The sequence below is a fragment of the Drosophila willistoni genome, unplaced genomic scaffold (genome assembly GCF_018902025.1).
Source record: "Drosophila willistoni isolate 14030-0811.24 unplaced genomic scaffold, UCI_dwil_1.1 Seg253, whole genome shotgun sequence".
Lineage (NCBI taxonomy): Eukaryota > Metazoa > Arthropoda > Insecta > Diptera > Drosophilidae > Drosophila > Drosophila willistoni.
In genome coordinates this window covers 151,617-175,877 of record NW_025814214.1, presented here as the reverse complement: position 1 = coordinate 175,877, position 24,261 = coordinate 151,617, and the positions used below count along the sequence as shown (strand labels likewise).

At 35.1% G+C, this 24,261-nt stretch overlaps 1 protein-coding gene across 2 annotated transcripts; it reads left to right on the top strand.

Annotated features, from left to right (window-relative positions):
• The first annotated feature begins 1,906 nt into the window (after positions 1-1,906).
• Positions 1,907-18,488, top strand: LOC124461192. Of its 2 annotated transcripts, none has more exons than XM_047012744.1 (3): positions 1,907-2,094; positions 3,983-4,494; positions 4,561-4,779. In XM_047012744.1, exons 2-3 carry the CDS (start codon positions 4,042-4,044, stop codon positions 4,591-4,593), a joined length of 486 nt encoding a protein of 161 aa, XP_046868700.1. In that variant the 5' UTR covers positions 1,907-2,094; positions 3,983-4,041; the 3' UTR covers positions 4,594-4,779. The 2 variants fall into 2 exon arrangements, with proteins under 2 accessions (XP_046868700.1, XP_046868701.1); XM_047012745.1 differs by lacking the exons at positions 1,907-2,094; positions 4,561-4,779 and adding exons at positions 18,116-18,202; positions 18,269-18,488 and having other exon boundaries at positions 3,928-4,407.
• The last annotated feature ends 5,773 nt before the right edge of the window (positions 18,489-24,261 follow it).

The following is a 24,261-nucleotide window of genomic DNA, read 5'->3' as shown; positions in this document are numbered from 1 at the left end:
TGGAGAAAAAAAGAAAAAAGTAAGAGAAAAATGTCTTTTGATTAAGCTATTCAAACTGTGTAAGGAAAGTGTTAAACTGTCGACTCGTCAATTAGTGTCAATGAACGGGAATTTTGAATCAAAATCAAAAGCAATTCATGAAGTAGGTAAATAAAATATGTTTATTTTAAATCAATCAACATTGAAATTTAGCAGAGTTCATATATAAACTAATTGAAAGAGTTATCACTTTACTTGTGAAATTGAAATTTCATTAATGGGAATCATCTAAACTATGTTTTATTCATGCGAATAGAATTTTAGCATAAAAAAAGGGAAAGGTCCAAAGAAATTGATGGTAAACTTTTCCATTGAACATTAAATATGATCTACAAAGATCTCATCTTAAAATGCTCCGAAGTACTCCACAAAGACTTTTTCACTTTTATAACCAAGGTTACTATTTAAAGTCTTAACTTTTCTTCGCCTAAATATCATATGACATGTTAGGGCAAATATGAACTTTATAACATTTGCAATCAGTCTGGCTCTTGACTATCAGTGCAGGTCTTTTATTGGTCGATATCGATAAGTCTCTAATTAAGAACAACCAATTTATGGTGTAAGTAATGCAAGATATGGTCGAGTGTGATAAAAATCATTTACACAACAAATCAAACATTCAATTAAACGATAATTTTTCGAAAGGTAAATAAAATCAACTACACGGCTAAAAAAGAAACAGTTTATAAGGGCTTGAGACACATTCAGTTTTGTTTTGTTTTGTTTTTATTTTGGTATCTCCATGTCTAGTTTGAATATGATATATCATATTCACCTAATGAATATGAATATATTTATCTTTATTCGGCAACATGTTGATCGATGTCTTTGGCGATGACCGTGACAAGCACGCCATAAAACACGTTTTTGCTTACAAATGCCTGCGAGATGATTGTTTGTCTGCCGCTGAACTCAATCAAATTGGGCTTAGTCTTTTGTGGGGCTTTAGGTAAATTATAATAATCAGCCGGTATTCCCAGAAAACTTTATAAAACGTCAGTGAACACACATGACACATGAAGTAATACAATGAATGAAAACTATAACTTATAAGTGGCAGAAACTCTTCGCCATTAGAGTTATTATTTGAGTTGAAAATAAATAAAGTTTATTTTAAGTTTCATTTAGAAAGAAGCAGAAACAGTTTTGAAAGCCACAGCAAACAAAAGGGATAATTTCCAAAAATAATTTTAATAATATTGAAATGTTGAAGATTTTGTAACACTCTCGTTCCCAGATTTTTTCATCACTATAAACCAGTTGAAACCACATTAAACCGCCATATAATTTATGACGTCAGGTGACGTTCTTTTACTTTATTTTGTTCCTAAACAAATTTGCATAATTTGAGCGATATGATGACTCAGCTTCAAAAAAAAATGATGTTTTGAAAATTTTTTTTTCGTTTTTTTTGGCTCTACTTAACATTTTTCTTGTTAAATTGAAAAGCAGTTTGTTAGTAAAACAAACAATAGATGAAGACAGATGTTTTTTTGCAGACAAGAAAAAAACGTCAAATTGTAAATGCTACTTCAGACATCATTTCACGGCTGGGACAAGCCTCAGTTTGCCTTTGGCAAATAGTTTTTTTTTTGTTTTACTTGGGAATATTTTTAATTGATTTGAATAAAGAATTGGAAAAACCTTGACAAGAAAATAGATGCGTGATTAAAGCAAAATTATCTTAAAAATGTGGAATACTTTTTGATTCAAATATATTTTTTGCTATGAACTGGTTAAAGTTTGTCTTGAAATTCAAGTCAAAGCGGATTTTATATAAGTGCTTAATTAATATTTAACTTCCTTCTATTTGCATACCCTGTTTAGAATAAATCTCTCTCATAGAATACTACATGTTTTCAGTCGGTATACCTCAGAGTAATCTGTCCAAACAATTTTTGACCATATACCAAGCCGTTTGCAATAAATCTCATTCTCATAAAACACAACAAACATACAAGTACACACAAAAATTCAAGAAATATTCTGTCTTTTTTCAAGTACATTCTAAAAATTTGATGTGTCATTCTTGTGATTTATACTGAATTTTCGGTAAGTAAAGTTAAAACCAGAAACAATGCCATTAAAAAAATGTCCAAAAAGGTAGAGCAGGTTGTATGTATGTAAACCAGATCTGTAAGTCAGTGTATCTAAGGACATTTGTGTCATTCAATTTCGAACTCTTGAGAGAGATCTCTTTGAGCTAGGAATCTACATAAATAATGCACCGTGCGCTGCTAATAGAAGACGAATTGTGATTTGCTGCAATGATTTTGTCAATTTAATAGTTAAAATTACTTGAACCGACTGAAGGGTAATTTATGGTCACACAAAATGTTTTTTTCTGGCACCCCGAAATTGAAACGTAAAACCCGTTATTATAGCATTAAACTTTTTTGGTTTTGTTGTTTTTCAACCCGTTTGTATTACGTTTCCCGATCGTCGCTTCAGCCAAGCGCCAGCAGCCAACTGAAAGCGCCAAGGCGAAGTGTTGAGGGTTTTATTGTGAACTTGACTTCACCTGATGGTTGGGCAGGGGGAGGGAACAAGCGGCAAAAGGGAAGGGGGCCACTCGGCCAGCTGCAGCAAACAGATTCATAAAATGTAGGTGAAAGCTTTTTATTCCATACACCCATAGGGTGAAATGGTATATTAAAGTCGCCAAAATGTATGTAACAGGCAGAAGGAAGCAACTCCAACCCCACAAAGTATATATATTCTTGATCAGGATCAACAACCGAGTCGATCTAGCCATGTCCGTCTGTCCGTCCGTCCGTCCGTATGAACACCTAGATCTCGGAGACTATAAGATCTAGAGCCACCAAATTTGGTATGCAGTCTCGTGTGGCATGTACAGTTATCGAGTTTTTTTCAAATTTTTCCCACGCCCCCTTCCGCCCCCGGAATTTACAAAAAACTGATTTTCTTAAAAACTATGTAAAGCTACCGACATTAAATTTGGTATGTAAGCTAGCCTAATAGACGCGCAGATATTGACTATTTAAAAATTTTGCACGCCCATTTCCGCCCCGAAAATTAAACAACTGATTTTCTCGAAAACTAACAAAGCTAAACTCACCAAATTTAGTATGTATACTGGCTTAGTATGCGCGCAGAATATATGTATTTTAATAAGTTGCCACGCCCACTTCCGCCTCCATAATTTAGAAAAAACCGATTGTCTCTTTCAGACTAATTAATCTTATCTATTTCTACCAAACTACTAAATTTGACTAAAATCGGACTAGAAACATGCAAAATATATGTATGAACGTATTTTGCTACGCGATCCATAAGGGCAGAATTGGCCGTTGGCTAGTGGCGGCGCTAGAATGCTCGTGTGTTAGTAGAATGAGCGAGATAGAATATGGTATGAGGCATGTTAAAACAATTTAATAGACATAGATTTGGTTTTCGAAATTTTAAATATTTGTTTCACCTGGTGTATGGTATACCCAAGTCGGCGAGACGACTTACTTACTTCATAACCACAGTTTGAGATGCTTGAAATGAAGCAAGCTTGCTAATCGGTTTGTGTCCCGTCTAAGTGATCATTCGTTATTTAAATTGAATTGAATATAGTTAACTTAAGTTAAATTTTAAAAAAAGTTTCTTTACTCATTTAAACGCTTAATTTTAGTAATTGATTGATAATGTAATTTCGAAAAGTCTTAAGGGAGTAGATGGAAACATTTCGAATTTGCAAAGCAAAAACTGAGAAACTGTTCAGACAATGGTTAAGTTGATGGCGTTTTTGACAAAAAATATGATTAAAATTTTGTCCTAAGAACAATGATAACTAAGGTAACGGTAAGGACAATCTAGTACCTTAGTTAATTTAATCAAAGATTTCTCCATTTTTATGTCATCTCTCAATCGTTGCTTTTTCAATCAACAATCTATTTAGTTTACTAAACAAATCCCTCAAACTCACTTACAGGTAGACACAATTTTGAAAGAATTTGAACTTTTTGAGATCTTCTTTTTAATTGACAAAAAATGGATATATCCCTGATAATGAAAAACATAAAAAAGTGCGCCTCTCCAGGATTCTCAATTTTCTGGCAACAATATATGTTGGATTCCACACAAGATGCAGTTCGTATGTGGAATAGACTAAGCAAAAGTGAACAGGAGTTATTTTCAAAGGTTCCACTCTTGACTGACGATGACTGCAAAAATAATTTACGCTCACCAAAGAATGCCATTCGCAAGGCCAAGAAACCACGTAAGCCAAAGGTTACGAAATCTAGTCCGGCTGCCGCTCGACTAAATGTCACTCGTTCAAGACGCAGGGAAATGAATCGGTACAAAACTTCAAATACATACTTACATTTCTTGCGTTCCTTTTTGATCAAGAATAAGGATATGGAACAAAAGTCCTTAGTTAATAAAGCCGCGGAAGCCTGGATGAAAATGTCAGAGGATGAAAAAAAACATTATCGTCGTGGGGTGAGTTCAAGAGTCAAGACTTTCTTGGCTTTGCATCAGTTGTGAATTAATATTCATTTACTCCAGGTACGCAAACTTAACCAGAATCGCAATAAGTAGAGTGCATTACTCGAGACCCAGAATCAGCAATTTGTATTAAATTTACGTTTAACGATTTGAGCTCCACATCCATGAAGAAAAAAATTTTGAGTGCAACACCTTTTGATGCAAAATCTTTCTGTATTTTCACATTCATGTAGAAAGGCTGAGTCCACTGGACCAAAATAAAATATACTCTTCACACCACTTTGCTTTTATGTATGTATCTTAGCTTATCATTTTTATTTAATTATTAACAGAAGAAAAAGAAACCATCTTATTGAACACTTTTTAATTTAACGAGACCAACACAACCTTTTCGTCCAGCAACTCAAGCTTCTCTTTTCCTCTCTCTCTCTGATTGACCATCTATCGATATCTATCAAACTAATATCGTTATTGGTATTCTGATACGATTAGGGTTTCTCACGCAATCCTACATTCATATGACTCGTATGAATATTTGCACTGCCTCCTACTTGTGTGAGATATGAAATATTTTCAATCTTAATAAAGATTGTTAACTTTAACTTAAGAATATGCAGTGAGTTTTGTTTTGACTAAGTTTGTGAGAAATTTAGAGGATAATGGTTTTATTAACAGATCTATAGTGGAATTAATATTATTTGCATGCAGAGGAATAAGCATTAATTTTTCTTAAATATTATATTTAAAGTGAACTCTTGGTGGACATTAATTGTAAATAATTCATCTATGCATGCAAGCCTAAGCATTCTTTAAAAGTGTAAGTTTAAGAAAATTCTATAGAAATTTAATGTTTAAATCTTTGTATAAATGTGTGTGTGTGCCCCTCTGTTGCGTGTGTATTTAATGAAACGTATTTTTCGAATTTCTGCACTTGCTCCACATTTTGTGTTTCCCCTTGCTATACTTACTCTTCGTCTACTTACTTCCACTTACACAAGCAACTTTTATTTTATATATATAAGAATATACTTTTTTTTCGTTTTTTTGCTGACACAGCAGGAGGCCAACACTGAGAACTGCGTGCGGGTTAAATGTCGCCCAGTGTTGACCGGAAAAACGCGGGAAATTAAGGATAATGCAATTTATTGATGCATTGTAAAAGTTAAGCTCCGCTTGCTGTGTGTCTGTGTGTACTTCTGTCTCGTATAAATTTCAATTTGACACTTAAAGAACGATAGCAAGAACGAAAGAGAAGAGTATTGAAGTCAGAGGAGAAACGCTCGAGACTTGAGTCACCAGACACGAGGCAGGAAGACAGTCAGATGCGGGTAGACAAAATGTTCATAATACTTTGTGCATTTAACTCCCAACCAACATTTTATCAAGGCTCTCTTCCACTTAAACTCCCCTCTCTTGCAACGCATCAAAATGATATTAAACCAGAGGGCAGGGGCTAACTTCGACCACGTCAAACTTACAAACTTTTGTATACCCTTGCAACTTTTATGGTAACTCTTTCCCTACCTATAGGCTAAAGGCTAAAGGCTAATGTTTGCGAAAGGACGGCCTATAATCTTAGCATAGGAAAAAACTAAGTTATTGATCAAAGTCACTGTTTTTCACCGATCGTTCCTATGGGAGCTATATGATATAGTTACCCGATCCTTATCAAATTTGGCACAGTCATTAACAGATATATTAAACTAACAAATATTTAATTTAAAAGCAATCGCGTCAAAAGTAACAAAGTTATTGACCAAAGTCACTGTTTTCGAAAGATCGTTCCTATGGGAGCTATATGATATAGTCACCTGATCTTGATCAAATTTGGCACAGTCGTTTATATGTGTAATTAACGCACCAATATTGAATTTCATGACAATAGGTCAGAAAATGTTCGTGACTTTGCCATTTGTATGGAAACTATATGATATAGTGATCCGATCCGGATGAATCCGAGATATACAACGCCTGCAGTATATACAAGCCTACATGCAAAATTTCAGCTCTGTAGCTCCCAAGGGTCTAGGAGGAGTTTGCGTTGATCCAGACGGACGGACAGACGGACAGACGGACGGACGGACGGACGGACATGGCTATTTGAACTCGTCTCGTCGTGCTGATCAAGAATATATACTTTATATGGTCGGAAATGCTTCCTTCTATGCGTTGCACACTTCTGACCAAAATTAATATACCCTTTTTGCAAGGGTATAAATATATACAAAATAATGAAGTAAGTAAGTCGTCTCGCCGACTTGGGTATTCCATACACCAGGTGAAACAAATATTTAAAATTTCGAAAACCAAATGTATGTCTATTAAATTGTTTTAACATGCCTCATACCATATGCTATCTTTTACTCTACAAACACACGAGCACTCTAGCGCCGCCACTAGCCAACGGCCAATTCTGCCCTTATGGATCGCGTAGCAAAATACGTTCATACATATATTCAATATATAGTCAAATTTGGTAGTTTGATAGAAATAGATAAGATTAATTAGTCTGCCAAATTGATCGCGATGGTCAAAAAATTGCAAGAGACAATCGGTTTTTTCTAAATTATGGAGGCGGAAGTAAGCGTGGCAACGTATTAAAATACATATATTCTGCGCGCATACTAAGCCAGTATACATACTAAATTTGGTGAGTCTAGCTTTGTTAGTTTTCGAGAAAATCCGTTTTGTTTAATTTGCGGGGGCGGAAATGGGCGTGGCAAAATTATTAAATAGTCAATATCTGCGCGTCTATTAGGCTGGCTTACATACCTACGGTAGCTTTCATAGTTTTTAAGAAAATCAGTTTTATGTGAATTGCGGGGGCGGAAGGGGGCGTGGCAAAAAGTTGGAACAACTATTCTGCGCGCTAACTAAACGAGTATATAAACCGAATTTGATGTTTCTATCTGTTATAATTTTTAAGAAAAACAGTTTTATGTAAATTCTGGGGGCGTAAGGGGGCGTGAAATTTGAAACAAACTCGATAACTGTACATACCACACGAGTCCGCATACCAAATTTTCTGGCTCTAGCTCTTATAGTCTCCGAGATCTGCGTGTTTATACAGACGGACGGACGGACAGACGGACATGGCTGTCACTGTCACTGTCACGAGTTCTCTAAAGATTAGATTACATTTGCTCAGACAGAGTGAAAACACTGATGATGATCTTTTATTTGCAAATGCAACAAGACAAAAATCTTAATCATTTACCAAATATTAGATATATGGCATTTGGCGGCAGGAGATTAGATATTTAGAAAAGAGAGAGAGAGTACTCTTCGAAACCCTACAATATGTGAAGGTATGACATAATAGTTCCTTAGGTACTAGAGTCCTGCACGAATACACTCATTTGCCTCAGTCTTTCAAATACTTACAAATTTTCCTATATTTGGTTTCATAATATTGCTTCGGAACGAATGAAACGAGATGAAAAGTCTCGAAGTTTTGTGTTTCGTAGTTCCTGAATGTATCAAGCCGAACAAACAAAAACAAAATCATAGCAAGCCGAAACAAATAAGAAAGACTACAAACGAAACAAATGATTACGGTACTTATTTCCAGTGTTTGCATTTGCTGCTACATAGCAGCAATTTCAATAAAAATATTGCCCTGCTCCCGCTACTGCTGTGATTTCGAACGGCTACGTAGCATAGCAGAGAGCACAAACGGAAAACGATTGCTCTTCTGCTCTGCTCCGTAGCATACATTGTCGGAGCACAGAGCAATAGCAAGAGCAAAAAATTTTCGATACGCTATTTGTAGTTGTAGCAATAGCACAAGCATTAAAAGCGAGATGAGAGCGGAGCAAACAAAATAAATTTTTGTGCTACTGCTACGGAGCATTTCCTTTTCTGTTGCTCTCGTAGCAATTTCGTAGTCGCTCTCATAGTAGATCTGTACTAGAGGTGGGCATGGGCCGAAATGTTACATCCAACCCAACCCAGCCCATGGGCTAAAAATTTCACCCGCACCCGAAAGCTAAAAAAAATTTGGACATTCAGAGGAAACTGTAATTCCACAAACTAGGAGCACAACAGTGGCATCACTCCAGACTTGATCCTTGGACTTTCACCTTGCGAAATACATTAATGCCTATCGCCAAGCAACTGTGAGTGTAGGCGCCAAATCCAAGAATCACAAGCATTGGCTGACTCATGTTACCCAGCGATCGTGGCCACTGCTAATATTGCAGATGCATCCGCTATACCCTCTTGTCCATGTTAACTTGCATGTTAGATTTATCCCTGTTGTGCTCCTAGTTTGTGGAATTACAGTTTCCTCTGAATGTCCAAATTTTTTTTAGCTTTCGGGTGCGGGTGAAATTTTAAGCCCATGGGCTGAGTTGGGTTGGATGTAACATTTCGGCCCATGCCCACCTCTAGTACAGATCTACTATGAGAGCGACTACGAAGTTGCTACGAGAGCTACTACGAAATTGCTACGAGAGCAACAGAAAAGGAAATGCTCCGTAGCAGTAGCACAAAAATTTATTTTGTTTGCTCCGCTCTCATCTCGCTTTTAATGCTTGTGCTATTGCTACAACTACAAATAGCGTATCGAAAATTTTTTTGCTCTTGCTATTGCTCTGTGCTCCGACAATGTATGCTACGGAGCAGAGCAGAAGAGCAATCGTTTTCCGTTTGTGCTCTCTGCTATGCTACGTAGCCGTTCGAAATCAGAGCAGTAGCGGGAGCAAAAAAAAAACTCCGACGTAGCATAGCATTTTCAATCCCTGCTTATTTCAAGTTACTTATGAAAGCAGCTCGACGGTGTAAGGGTTAGAGGTCCTGCCTAAAATCGACGAAACTCTGGTTCAACCACGGCCAGAAACTAGTTTTGGGTTTTCATTTTTTTTTTCGCTTTTTAATAATTATTTTTGTCTAATAGCGAAGTAGGTCTTTCGATGATTTGTAGGAAAATATAGAATAGTGCGCGGGAAAAATTTCACACAGCTTCAAATGACGGGGTATTCTACAACATATCCAAAATTCATCCAAATCGGTGATTCGCATACCTGAAGTTCCCCTTGTAAGAGTACTTTTAAAATTAGTTTAATATTCATCTATGTATGTACATATCCAAATGTATAAGTACACTATACATATACATATGTTTTTAAATTAGCATGGAATTTCGGAAAGCTCAGGAGTAATCGAGCATTTTGGATCGATTAAGACCAAACTGCTGACAGGAGAATATAAATTTAAGAAAAGAGAAGACGGAGTGAAGTCTGGAATACATCTGGTCTGGTCATGGATGAGAATGAAGAAATAGTCTCAGATTATTCATATCTTCACAAAAAATGTTTGAAAATGTGTTAATAGTTATTGTTAAGATATCATTGTTAAAATTATAATAAAATCATGTTTTATTTTTATTAAGTACTGTAAATATTTAAAAAAAAGAATTTATTTTCAGATGTTTCATATTATATACATTGAGTCTGCTGTCAGGTACTTGCTTCACAATTCGGTATACCGAGAACGAGCAAGACATTTGAACAGTACCTAGTACTCGGTTCGATTTTCGGTATTTGCTTCTCGGTATGCTCGGATTTGCTTTACCGGATTTTTCGGTATGCCCTGCTCGTTTAAACTCATTCGTTCGTTTGAGATGCTTGATATACTCGATTTACAAATACGAGTAAGTGTGAAAACGAGTTCCGAAAGTGTAGAGGGGTTTCGTTTTCCGTTTCGAATGTATTCATGCAGGTCTCTATTAGGTACACCTGTCATAATCTATAAATCTACATACTTTAAAACACTATTAATTTTATTTGAAATAAAACCAAAAAGAGAAGCATGATACTATAAGAAAAAAATTATATTTCTCTGCTAGATAAAAGGAGGATTCTAAAGTATTCTTATATGTTGAAAGTAGAAAAATTAATTTACTTCTAATTTGTGCTTTATGATCTACCAAAATTGTTCTTTGCTCAATTAATAAACTTTATATTATCATATTTGTTCCTTATTCATTAAACCTTTCTTCATTTGGCAATGTTTTGAACAATAAAAATAAAAATAATTGATAAATTGTGCGAGTCGAAGTAATGTTTTTTCTTAACATTGTCAACTTCTTTACAGTCTTTCCCTTTTTAACTAATTTATAAGGGGTAATACCCGTATTCTAAAATTATAAAAAAATTTCAACAAATTATAGTAATTGTCTTCAACAAATATGTTAATTGAGATAAAACGCTTTACAACAAGTCATTTCATTTGTTGATTTTTTGATATAAGTCATTTTATTATATTTGCTGATTTGTTTAAACAATTTACACCTCTTTTCGCGTTTATTGAAATTGGCATAACAAACTCAAATCAAGTAATAAGCAAAACTTGTTAATCGCAAAAATTACCATGAAATAAAAATTAATAAACAAAAAATTTAATTATGTTTGCATTTTTGACGGTCAAGTGCAAACGCCTATGTAACCGGCTAAAACAAACCGGTTAACAATTCTGCGAAATATATTTTGATCATTTTTTGTTCTTTATCTTTATTGTTTTATTATAAGTGTAGGATTGCGTGAGAACCCCTAATGGTATCAGAATACCGATAACGATATTAGTTTGATAGATATCGATAGATGGTGAATCAGTAAGAAGAGCTCGAGTTGCTGGACGAAAAGGTTGTGTTGGTCTCGTTAAATTAAAAAGTGTTCAATAAGATGGTTTCTTTTTCTTCTGTTAATAATTAAATAAAAATGATAAGCTAAGATACACACATAAAAGCCAAGTGGTGTGAAGAGTATATTTTATTCTGGTCCAGTGGACTCAGCCTTTCTACATTTTGGGGGCTCAACCGGGATAATAACAAAGAGCGAGTGAGAGAGAAAACTTTATGAAAAATCGCGCGTAATTGCAAGAGTGACGCCAACATAGGGAAACATGAGAGCAAGCGAGACAAAATAAAATGCGTGCTTTAATTTCACCACCGAAAGACAAGAAAAGAGACGAACACATAAAAAATAACAACAAAGACGAAAAGATGAGTAACGCTTAAAAGACGACAATTTTGTTCAGAGAGGAACAAAATGAGGAAAAGCAAGAACAAAGACGAAAATATTTGAAAGACGAACAACTTCCCAAAGACGAAAATTTGTTCAGAGACGCGAATAAACATGAAGAGCATCAAAAGACGAAAGACGACAAAAATTTGTTCAGAGAGGGACAAAACGAGGAGATAAATTGAACTTGCTTGGACTCGGCGCTATCCAATCATTCATGCAAACCAAGAAGTAACCTGGAGCAGAGATCGGACTAGGAGTCACACGGAGAGTGGCTGCTAATACGAGGAGTACCAGATCAAGACGAGACGACCCGATTCACCACTACATGCACAGTCAGAAGGCATCATCCATCCAACATTGTGTGTGTGTGAGTGAGAAGAAGCTAAGACGTAAAGAAGACGACACGTAAGAAGACAACTGCGTAAGGAAGACTACACGTAAGAAGACAACTGCGTAAAGATCACGAGAAACGGACAACATAGACGTAAAATAACCAGGGCTACATCGCAAGTACATTTATTTTTAATACTAACAATAGTTAAAAGTTTTGAAATAAGAGAACAGACGAATTACAATTTTTGAAATAAGAAAAGATGATTCAAAAGTTGTGAAATAAGAGAACAATGAACAATTTTTGAAAATAAGAAAAGAGGATTTAAAATTTTGAAAATAAGAAAAGAAGATTTAAAATTTTGAAAAATAAGAAAGAAGATTTAAAATTTTCGAATTAGAGAAAGACAAAATAAGAAAAGACGAACTACGAGTTTTGGAAAAATAAGTAAGAAAGAAAATTCAACAAAGAGGAATTAGAATATTTGTAATCATATAAACTAACATCTAATTTAAACACTAATTTAAATTATTTTGTAATCAATATTTTTACACATGTTGTATAACGAGATCACCGAACTGACCGTCGCAGGGTTAAAAGAAAAGTTAAAAGAGCTGAATTTAAGTGTAAAAGGCAACAAACTTGAATTAAGAGAGAGATTAATTTCATATTTTGATTTAGACACGAACGAGGAATCCTTATATTCAGAAGCTAATACCAGTATTCAAGGCGAAGTTGAAGAAGTTGAGAGAGAAGTGACAATGGCGTTCACATTAAAAGATATTCGTGATTCGTTGACAGAGTTTGATGGGAGCAACAAAAAGGATGTATTAGAATGGCTTTCAGACTTTGAGGGTACTGCTGTAACAGTACAATGGAATGATCTTCAGAAATTTATCTATGGTAGACAGCTGTTGACAGGAGCGGCTAAGTTGTTCGTAAATAGTCAAGAGGGTCTAACAAGTTGGAGTAGCCTGAAGAGCGAGCTACAGGATGAGTTTACTGTTAAATTGGCGGCAAAAGAAGTTCACAAGCAATTAGAGAGTAGAAAGAAGAAATACAACGAGAGTCTGGTTGAGTACTTTTATCTAATGAAGAGTAGCCTGAAGAGCGCGCTACAGGATGAGTTTACTGTTATAGCCAAAAGAGGCAGCTTAGATGAGGAAAGCATTGTCGAATACATCATTGAGGGTATCCCTGACTCTAAAATGAATAAAAGCGTTCTTTACCAAGCGAGAGATTTAAAGGAATTACGAGAGAAACTAACGATGTAAGAGAAATATGCTTCCAACCAAGAGTCTAAAACAAAACCACGATTTGAGAAGCTGCAATCGAGGAATACTTTGGAGGATTTCAAATGCTTTAAGTGTGGAGGAAATAATCACATCGCTAAGAATTGTAAAGACGATTTCAAATGTTTTAAATGTAATCAGATGGGACACAAAGCTAATCAGTGTGAAACGAAGAATACAAAGGATACAACGAAGACAAATACAAATTATCAACAAATGACACTTAAGTTTAATCGTTCTTTTAAGGACGTTCCAATAGGCAATGGGGTATTATCTGCTCAGTTTGATTCGGGCAGTGATATCAATACAGAGTTAGACGGCAACGTCGTGGAAATAGCCTTTCATGTTGTTCGATATAAAGATACTTTGTACAAAGGAGTAATCGGAAATGATGTTTTGGAAAACTTAAATGTTACCATTGGGAAAAGAGAAATTGTTTTCCACAAAGAGGATGAGATGCCAAAACCAATCAGTACTGATAAGCAAACCGAAACAAAGTCCCAGATTTGCAAAAGACGGTTGAAAATATAATGACGATGACCTTAAATGAGGGTAACCCGTGCCCAGAAATGAAGACTGTAGTAGCAGACGAGATCCCGATTCATCAGAGGCGAAGACGTTTGCCATATCAGGATCAAGCGATAGTAGATCAGCGAGTAAAGAGAGAGACGAAGGCTGGAATAGTTCGTCAAAACTTTTCCAAGCACTTATATCCTGTGGTGCTTCTTTCGTGGAAAGATGGCAAGAATATAGTATGCGGTGATGATAGAAAGCCAAATCCGAAGATAATACGACGCAACATTAAAGACCACGATTTTGAGATCAAACATCGACCTGGAACTAAGATGAAACATACAGATGCTTTAAAGAGGACTCGTTGTTTAAATGAGGACAATATTTTGGCAAGGTTTAAAGTCTCAGTTAGAGGAAGAATTACTTATAGAGTTACAACGGGGAAAAGATGAAATTCGTACAAAAGCTAAATATGATGTAGAGAATATTGGGGAAAATGAGGGCCCAAACAGGACCAATACCATAGCAAAGTATATGAAGATGTAGTGACCATCATTCGGGACGAATGAGGCTGTAGAATGGCCGAATGTAGGATTGCGTGAGAACCCCTAATGGTATCAGAATACCGATAACGATATTAGTTTGATAGATATCGATAGATGGTGAATCAGTATGAAGAGCTTGAGTTGCTGGACGAAAAGGTTGTGTGGGTCTCGTTAAATTAAAAAGTGTTCAATAAGATGGTTTCTTTTTCTTTTGTTAATAATTAAATAAAAATGATAAACTAAGATACACACATAAAAGCAAAGTGGTGTGAAGAGTATATTTTATTCTGGTCCAGTGGACTCAGCCTTTCTACATAAGTTTAAATATTATATCTATTAAAATTTAATTGATTTGCTTCCGAGACTTGATTGAGTCATGGAATTCAAATTGTTTTATTGTGAAAACATTTTTTGTTTCGCTGACTAATAGTTAAGTGGAGAAAAAAAGAAAAAGTAAGAGAAAAATGTCTTTTGATTAAGCTATTCAAACTGTGTAAGGAAAGTGTTAAACTGTCGACTCGTCAATTAGTGTCAATGAACGGGAATTTTGAATCAAAATCAAAAGCAATTCATGAAGTAGGTAAATAAAATATGTTTATTTTAAATCAATCAACATTGAAATTTAGCAGAGTTCATATATAAACTAATTGAAAGAGTTATCACTTTACTTGTGAAATTGAAATTTCATTAATGGGAATTATCTAAACTATGTTTTATTCATGCGAATAGAATTTTAGCATAAAAAAAGGGAAAGGTCCAAAGAAATTGATGGTAAACTTTTCCATTGAACATTAAATATGATCTACAAAGATCTCATCTTAAAATGCTCCGAAGTACTCCACAAAGACTTTTTCACTTTTATAACCAAGGTTACTATTTAAAGTCTTAACTTTTCTTCGCCTAAATATCATATGATATGTTAGGGCAAATATGAACTTTATAACATTTGCAATCAGTCTGGCTCTTGACTATCAGTGCAGGTCTTTTATTGGTCGATATCGATAAGTCTCTAATTAAGAACAACCAATTTATGGTGTAAGTAATGCAAGATATGGTCGAGTGTGATAAAAATCATTTACACAACAAATCAAACATTCAATTAAACGATAATTTTTCGAAAGGTAAATAAAATCAACTACACGGCTAAAAAAGAAACAGTTTATAAGGGCTTGAGACACATTCAGTTTTGTTTTGTTTTGTTTTTATTTTGGTATCTCCATGTCTAGTTTGAATATGATATATCATATTCACAAAATGAATATGAATATATTTATCTTTATTCGGCAACATGTCGATCGATGTCTTTGGCGATGACCGTGACAAGCACGCCATAAAACACGTTTTTGCTTACAAATGCCTGCGAGATGATTGTTTGTCTGCCGCTGAACTCAATCAAATTGGGCTTAGTCTTTTGTGGGGCTTTAGGTAAATTATAATAATCAGCCGGTATTCCCAGAAAACTTTATAAAACGTCAGTGAACACACATGACACATGAAGTAATACAATGAATGAAAACTATAACTTATAAGTGGCAGAAACTCTTCGCCATTAGAGTTATTATTTGAGTTGAAAATAAATAAAGTTTATTTTAAGTTTCATTTAGAAAGAAGCAGAAACAGTTTTGAAAGCCACAGCAAACAAAAGGGATAATTTCCAAAAATAATTTTAATAATATTGAAATGTTGAAGATTTTGTAACACTCTCGTTCCCAGATTTTTTCATCACTATAAACCAGTTGAAACCACATTAAACCGCCATATAATTTATGACGTCAGGTGACGTTCTTTTACTTTATTTTGTTCCTAAACAAATTTGCATAATTTGAGCGATATGATGACTCAGCTTCAAAAAAAAATGATGTTTTGAAAATTTTTTTTTCGTTTTTTTTGGCTCTACTTAACATTTTTCTTGTTAAATTGAAAAGCAGTTTGTTAGTAAAACAAACAAACCCCGAAATTGAAACGTAAAACCCGTTATTATAGCATTAAACTTTTTTGGTTTTGTCGTTTTTCAACCCGTTTGTATTACGTTTCCCGATCGTCGCTTCAGCCAAGCGCCAGCAGCCAACTGAAAGCGCCGAGGCAAAGTGTTGAGGGTTTTATTGTGAACTTGAATTCACCTGATGGTTGGGCAGGGGGAGGGAAACAAGCGGCAAAAGGGAAGGGGGCCACTCGGCCAGCTCCAGCAAACAGATTCATAAAATGTAGGTGAAAGCTTTTTATACCATACACCCATAGGGTGAAATGGTATATTAAAGTCGCCAAAATGTATGTAACAGGCAGAAGGAAGCAACTCCAACCCCATAAAGTATATATATTCTTGATCAGGATCAACAACCGAGTCGATCTAGCCATGTCCGTCTGTCCGTCCGACCGTCCGTCCGTCCGTCCGTCCGTCCGTCCGTATTAACACCTAGATCTCGGAGACTATAAGAGCTAGAGCCACCAAATTTGGTATGCAGTCTCGTGTAGCATGTACAGTTATCGAGTTTGTTATAAATTTTTGCCACGCCCCCTTCCGCCCCGCAATTCACATAAAACAGATTTTCTTAAAAACTATGTAAGCTACCGACATTAAATTTGGTATGTAAGCTAGCTAAACAACTGATTTTCTCGAAAACTAACAAAGCTAAAGTCACCAAATTTAGTATGTATATTGACTTAGTATGCGCGCAGAATACATATATTTTAATATGTTGCCGCGCCCACTTCCGCCTCCATAATTTAGAAAAAACCGATTGGCTCTTGCAATTTTTTGACCATCGCGATCAAATTTGGCAGACTAATATCTATTTCTATGAAACTACCAAATTTGATTAAACTCGGACTAGAAACACGTAAAATATACGTATGAACGTATTTGGCTACGCGAATTATAAGGGCAGAATTGGCCGTTGGCTAGTGGCGGCGATAGAATGCTCGTGTGTTTGTAGAGTGAGCGAGATAGCATATGGTATGAGGCATGTTAAAACAATTTAATAGACATACATTTGGTTTTCGAAATTTTAAATATTTGTTTCACCTGGTGTACGGTATACCCGAGTCGGCGAGACGACTTACTTACTTCATTTAACCACAGTTTGAGATGCTTGAAATGAAGCAAGCTTGCTAATAGGTTTGTGTCCCGTCTAAGTGATCATTCGTTATTTAAATTCAATTGATTATAGTTAACTTAAACTAAATTAAACTGTTCAGACAATGGTTAAGTTGATGGCGTTTTTGACAAAAATATATGATTAAAATTTTGTCCTAAGAACAATGATAACTAAGGTAACGGTAAGGACAATCTAGTACCTTAGTTAATTTAATCAAAGATTTCTCCATTTTTATGTCATCTCTCAATCGTTGCTTTTTCAATCAACAATCTATTTAGTTTACTAAACAAATCCCTTAAACTCACTTACAGGTAGACACAATTTTGAAAGAATTTGAACTTTTTGAGATCTTATTTTGAATTGACAAGAAATGGATATATCCCTGATAATGAAAAACATACAAAAGTGCGCCTCTCCAGGATTCTCAATTTTCTGTCAACAATATATGTTGGATTCCACATAAGATGTAGTTCGTGTGTGGAATAGACTAAGCAAAAGTGAACAGGAGTTATTTTCAAAAGTTCCACTCTTGACTGACGATGACTGCAAAAATAATTTACGCTCACCAAAGAATGCCATTCGCAATGCCAAGAAACCACGTAAGCCAAAGGTTACGAAATCTAGTCCGTCTGCCGCTCGACTTAATGTCACTCGTTCGAGTGCTCTGAGACGCAGGGAAATGAATCGGTACAAAACTTCAAATACATACTTACATTTCTTGCGTTCCTTTTTGATCAAGAATAAGGATATGGTACAAAAGGCCTTAGTTAATAAAGCCGCGGAAGCCTGGATGAAAATGTCAGAGGATGATAAGGATATGGTACAAAAGGCCTTAGTTAATAAAGCCGCGGAAGCCTGGATGAAAATGTCAGAGGATGAAAAAAAACATTATCGTCGTGGGGTGAGTTAAAGAGTCAAGACTTTCTTGGCTTTGCATCAGTTCTGAATTATTATTCATTTACTCCAGGTACGCAAACTTAACCAGAATCGCAATAAGTAGAGTGCATTACTCGAGACCCAGAATCAGCAATTTGTATTAAATTTACGTTTAACGATTTGAGCTCCACATCCATGAAGAAAAAAATTTTTGAGTGCAACACCTTTTGATGCAAAATCTTTCTGTATTTTCACATTCATGTAGAAAGGCTGAGTCCACTGGACCAAAATAAAATATACTCTTCACACCACTTTGCTTTTATGTATGTATCTTAGCTTATCATTTTTATTTAATTATTAACAGAAGAAAAAGAAACCATGTTATTGAACACTTTTTAATTTAACGAGACCAACACAACCTTTTCGTCCAGCAACTCAAGCTTCTCTTTTCCTCTCTCTCTCTGATTGACCATCTATCGATATCTATCAAACTAATATCGTTATTGGTATTCTGATACGATTAGGGTTTCTCACGCAATCCTACATTCATATGACTCGTATGAATATTTGCACTGCTTCCTACTTGTGTGAGATATGAAATATTTTCAATCTTAATAAAGATTGTTAACTTTAACTTAAGAATATGCAGTGAGTTTTGTTTTGACTAAGTTTGTGAGAAATTTAGAGGATAATGGTTTTATTAACAGATCTATAGTGGAATTAATATTATTTGCATGCAGAGGAATAAGCATTAATTTTTCTTAAATAGTATATTTAAACTGAACTCTTTGTGGACATTAATTGTAAATAATTCATCTATGCATGCAAGCCTAAGCATTCTTTAAAAGTGTACGTTTAAGAAAATTCTATAGAAATTTAAAGTTTAAATCTTTGTATAAATGTGTGTGTGTGTGTGTGTGCCCCTTATGTTGCGTGTGTATTCAATGAAACGTTTTTTTCAAATTTCTGCACTTGCTCCACATTTTGTGTTTCCCCTTGCTATACTTACTCTTCGTCTACTTCCACTTACACAAGCAACTTTTATTTTTATATATATAAGAATATACTTTTTTTTCGTTTTTTTTTTGCTGGCACAGCAGGAGGCCAACACTGAGAACTGCGGGCGGGTTAAATGTCGCCCAGTGTTGACCGGAAAAACGCGGGAAATTAAGGATAATGCAATTTATTGATGCATTGTAAAAGTTAAGCTCCGCTTGCTGTGTGTCTGTGTGTACTTCTGTCTCGTATAAATTTCAATTTGACACTGAAAGAACGATAGCAAGAACGAAAGAGAAAAGTATTGAAGTCAGAGAAGAAACGCTCGAGACTTGAGTCACCAGACACGAGGCAGGAAGACAGTCAGATGCGGGTAGACAAAATGTTCATAATACTTTGTGCATTTAACTCCCAACCAACATTTTATCAAGGCTCTCTCCAACTTAAACTCCCCTCTCTTACAACACATCAAAATGATATTAAAATATATACAAAATAATGAAGTAAGTCGTCTCGCCGACTTGGGTATACCATACACCAGGTGAAACAAATATTTAAAATTTCGAAAACCAAATGTATGTCTATTAAATTGTTTTAACATGCCTCATACCATATGCTATCTTTTCCTCTACAAACACACAAGCACTCTAGCGCCGCCACTAGCCAACGGCCAATTCTGCCCTTATGGATCGCATAGCAAAATACGTTCATACATATATTTTGCATGTTTCTAGTCCGATTTTAGTCAAATTTGGTAGAAATAGATAAGATTAATTAGTCTGCCAAATTTAATCGCGATGGGCAAAAAATTGCAAGAGACAATCGGTTTTTTCTAAATTCTGGAGGCGGAAGTAGGCGTGGCAACGTATTAAAATACATATATTCTGCGCGCATACTAAGCCAGTATACATACTAAATTTGGTGAGTTTAGCTTTGTTAGTTTTCGAGAAAATCAGTTTTGTTTAATTTGCGGGGGCGGAAATGGGCGCGGAAATTTTTTTAAATAGTCAATATCTGCGCGTGTATTAAGGTAGTTACATACCAAATTTAATGTCGGTAGCTTTCATAGTTTTTAAGGAAGTCTGTTTTTTGTAAATACCGGGGGCGGAAGGGGGCGTGTCAAAAATTTGAAACAAACTCGATAACTGTACATACTACTCGAGTCTACATACCAAATTTGGTGGCTCTAGCTCTTATAGTTTCCGTGATGTGCGTGTTCATACAGACGGACGGACGGACAGACGGACATGGCTAGCTCGACTCGGTTGTTGATCCTGATCAAGAATATATATACTTTTTGGGGTCGGCGACTTTAATATACCATTTCACCCTATGGGTGTATGGTATAAAAAACTTATTTAAGGCATAAGTCCCATAATATTGACAAAGTGTCTACTGAAGGAGGGGGAGAATGCAGATGATAAAATGCAAAGCGATTGCCGATCCATGAATTTAATTAAATAAATGGTGTGGAAAAATTGTAAATTTATATAGGCAGAGTATCAGTTTGAATTTCTAATTACATTTGGTTATGTTAAACAAGCATATCTGAAGGTTCATAATATAATTTTAATAATTTAGATACTCTTGTATGCAGATAGTCGATTACTGTTATTAAGACTCTGTACACTAAATTAAGTAAAAACCAGAGGGCCGGGGCTAACTTCGACCGCGTCAAAGTTTGTATACCCTTGCAACTTTTTTGGTAACTTTTTCCTTACCTATAGCCATCAAAGTGGAAAAACGTTTAAGCTAAAAGGGCTAATGTTTCCGAAAGAACGGCCTACAATCTTAGCATAGGAAATAACGAAGATATTGACAAAAGTCACTGTTTTCGAAAGATCGTTCCTATGGGAGCTATATGATATAGTCACCCGATCTTGACCAAATTTGGCATAGTCGTTTATATGCGTAATTAACTCACCAATATTAAATTTCATGACAATAGCTCAGAAAATAACGAAGTTATTAAGAAAAGTCACTGTTCGTGACTTTGCCATTTGTATGGGAGCTATATGATATAGTGATCCGATCCGCCTGAATCCGAGATATACTACGCCTGCAGTATATACAAGCCTACATGCAAAATTTCAACTCTGTAGCTCTTACGGTCTAGGAGGAGTTTGCGTTGATCCAGACGGACGGACGGACGGACGGACGGACGGACGGACGGACGGACGGACGGACATGGCGATTTGAACTCGTCTCGTCGTGCTGATCAAGAATATATATACTTTATATGGTCAGAGATGCTTCCTTCTATGCGTTGCAAACTTTTGACCAAAATTAATATACCCTTTTTGCAAGGGTATAAAAAAAAAGTTATTGTGAAACTTTAGATTTTAAATTTTAAGACTTGTTTGAAATTGTCTATCTATATTAAAAACTTGTATTGTATCTAGAGTCCACACCATTGATGGTATTAGAAGATCCCAATTCAAATTCTGAACTCAATTTGTCTGAAGTTTAAGTAAAAGAATATGTTAATTTTAATGCCATTTAAGATATTCTTTTACAAAACAAAATCCAATTTTCCAAGTATTTGCAATTACTGGATTGTTTTGCAGTTTATCTGGTGATTTGTTTTTCTAAATTTTCAAACAAATTGTCTCTTTTTTGTATTGTCCATTGTCAGCAAATGGTCATGGTCGATTGTGCGTGAACATAATTTGTTCTTATTTTTGTTATTAGTTTTTATTTCATTTTATTTATGCTGCTCTATTTTTCGGGGGTATGTAGTCGTTGTGTGTTAGTGTTTTGCTTTGCAGGCGACTATAAAACGACAGAGAAATCAATTTTGACAGTTTAATTTGGCGGCACAAAAAAGACAATGATTTGTTGTGGATAAAGCAAACGAAATTTCCTCTTGTGTTCATGGCTGTGTATGGATGTGTGTGTGAAAACGGAAATTCTTTTTGACCATAGTGGCCAAATACCTTTGGCTTTAATTTCAGATGACGTTTGCCCAGCATTGGATTTTATTTTGTCTATTTATATCATAGAAATAGCCTCGCACATCCGAACATCCGCACATTCTCACATCCTCATCGTCATCCATTCATTCAAGAATGCCTCGAAGTGTAAGTGCGGCGCATTCCAGGCGTGTTTAAACCGTAAGCTAGATGCCTTTTGCCCAACCCATGCCAACCATTACTCTCTTCTCAGTTGCCTCCATCAATGGAATTGCATCTACCATATGTGTGTGTGTGTGTGTGGGTGTACATATACATATGTACATATGTGAGTCGGAATCCTTTTTGGCCTTCTCACAAACACATCGTACATATTAGGTTAACAAGATGCTAGCTCCTTGGGTTTTGTCTCTAGTTTAGTCTTTCGCCTTTGCTTTCGCCTTTGCGTTTGCCGTCGCCTTCATCTCCTGCTACTGTATCTCGGTAGCTTAGCTGTGAGATTTATGTGAAAATTCCTAAAAGAAATCCAAGTCAATTACTTGCTTAATTATTTCCTTTGAAATTTATTGATTTTTTGTTGAGCTCGAAGCAATTTTCCTCTTCCATTCGCTTCGTTTGCTATTTGTTTTGTCTTTCGAATGCCACTGCGAAATGTGAAATGAAATGAGAAAGCAACAAGACAACAAGACGAAAGACATTTGATGTTTAAGCTTAAGACTTGTGACTTTAGTTGGCAATTTATGTTCATACTAAATACACACACACACACATACTTACAAACGCAATTGCTTACAATGAAGAAAAGTATTTTTTTCATTTTAATTTTATTATTTAATAAAATCAAGACGTCGCTTTATATCAAATTTATTCACAATCCAATTTTATTTCAATAGGTTATTCCTTTATGTGTATTTTGGATTTTCAACAAAATATTTAATCTTACAAAAGAAATATTTGATCTTCTTGTCAAATTTTAATTCCATAAAGTCTAACATACTTCTAAAACTTTAGTTTTGTGTTATTCCAATTTGAGTCTGTGTACAATTGGTCAAAGCTTTAACTTTTACATAATTGAAATTATACATTTTATTATTTTATTTTATTCAGAATTTAAATTTTAGTCACAACAATAATTTTTTCATACGATTGAAAAACGCGCCAGTCATTCCGGCGGCGTCCTTGGCAGTCAAGTGCCACTTGTAATACCACAAGGATTATTGGTCCATACATAGGCGTTCCGTCTCCCAGCCACCTATTTGTCAAACCACAGTTATTGCTTGGTCAACATTGAAGGGCAATGATTAAGGGGTCTGACTTGAGTATGGGTCATAAGCTCGTCAACTGTCTGGCGGGTGATGAATGTTAGTTGCACAACTTCCTCGAGAGTTGCTTTAGTTTTTATTTCAAAAACAGAAAATATATAAAAGGAAGTTTATACGAAAGTAATTAAATGTATTGATTTATCTTTGATGTCGATGACAATTTAAGCACTCATTTTGCCTTCTTTCTTTTCTTTTCTTTTCTTTAATAGAATGCTAACAAATATCTTTAAATGGTCCGGCCATAACCTTAAAGCCAGCTTGAATTAGGTCAGTTGACCCAAAGAGAGGCGCATCTAGCAAGTCAGCTCTACTAAAAAGTTTGAGATGATACGAGAATAAATTTTACTGTAATCAATAAAACGTTTGAATACATGACTAATTTTAAATGGGAAAATTAAAAAAAAAAAAAATTTCGTTAATCGCTAAACCTAATGGTCTGAGAAATAATCTTCTTGCAAGAAATATTATTTTATTCCATTTCAATTTCATTCAAAAAAGCCACAATTTATTCACAGCATTTTAAGAAATAAATTTAGTGTAAACGCAAACTTCTTTCTTAATATTTCTTTCATCGGATCACTACTTTACAGACAATTCGACTAATACACCTTAGACTGCAACTAGGAAACATTTTATTTCAAATTTTAATTCTTTTTTACTTTTATTTTCTTTTTCCGTAATTCATGTTGCAGAAATTGATTTTTTATTGTACATCACTTTTCCATCATCATACCAACATTGATTAGGCAACTTCAAATTGCCAAACCTTTTCAACAGCCTTTCAAAGTGTTTGCTCAACTGTGCGTATGAGTAATATGAATATTGACGTACTTTTTGCCTCAATGCGTTTTAGT

What these genes read in the sequence shown, in the direction of transcription:
- LOC124461192 (XM_047012745.1), top strand. Translation starts at nt 4,042, where the DNA reads ATGGATATATCCCTGATAATGAAAAACATAAAAAAGTGCGCCTCTCCA. An exon ending in CCTTTTTGATCAAGAATAAG is followed by an intron (nt 4,408 to 18,115) that starts GATATGGAACAA and finishes GAGGATGATAAG; the next exon opens with GATATGGTACAAAAGGCCTT. An exon ending in AAAAACATTATCGTCGTGGG is followed by an intron (nt 18,203 to 18,268) that starts GTGAGTTAAAGA and finishes CATTTACTCCAG; the next exon opens with GTACGCAAACTTAACCAGAA.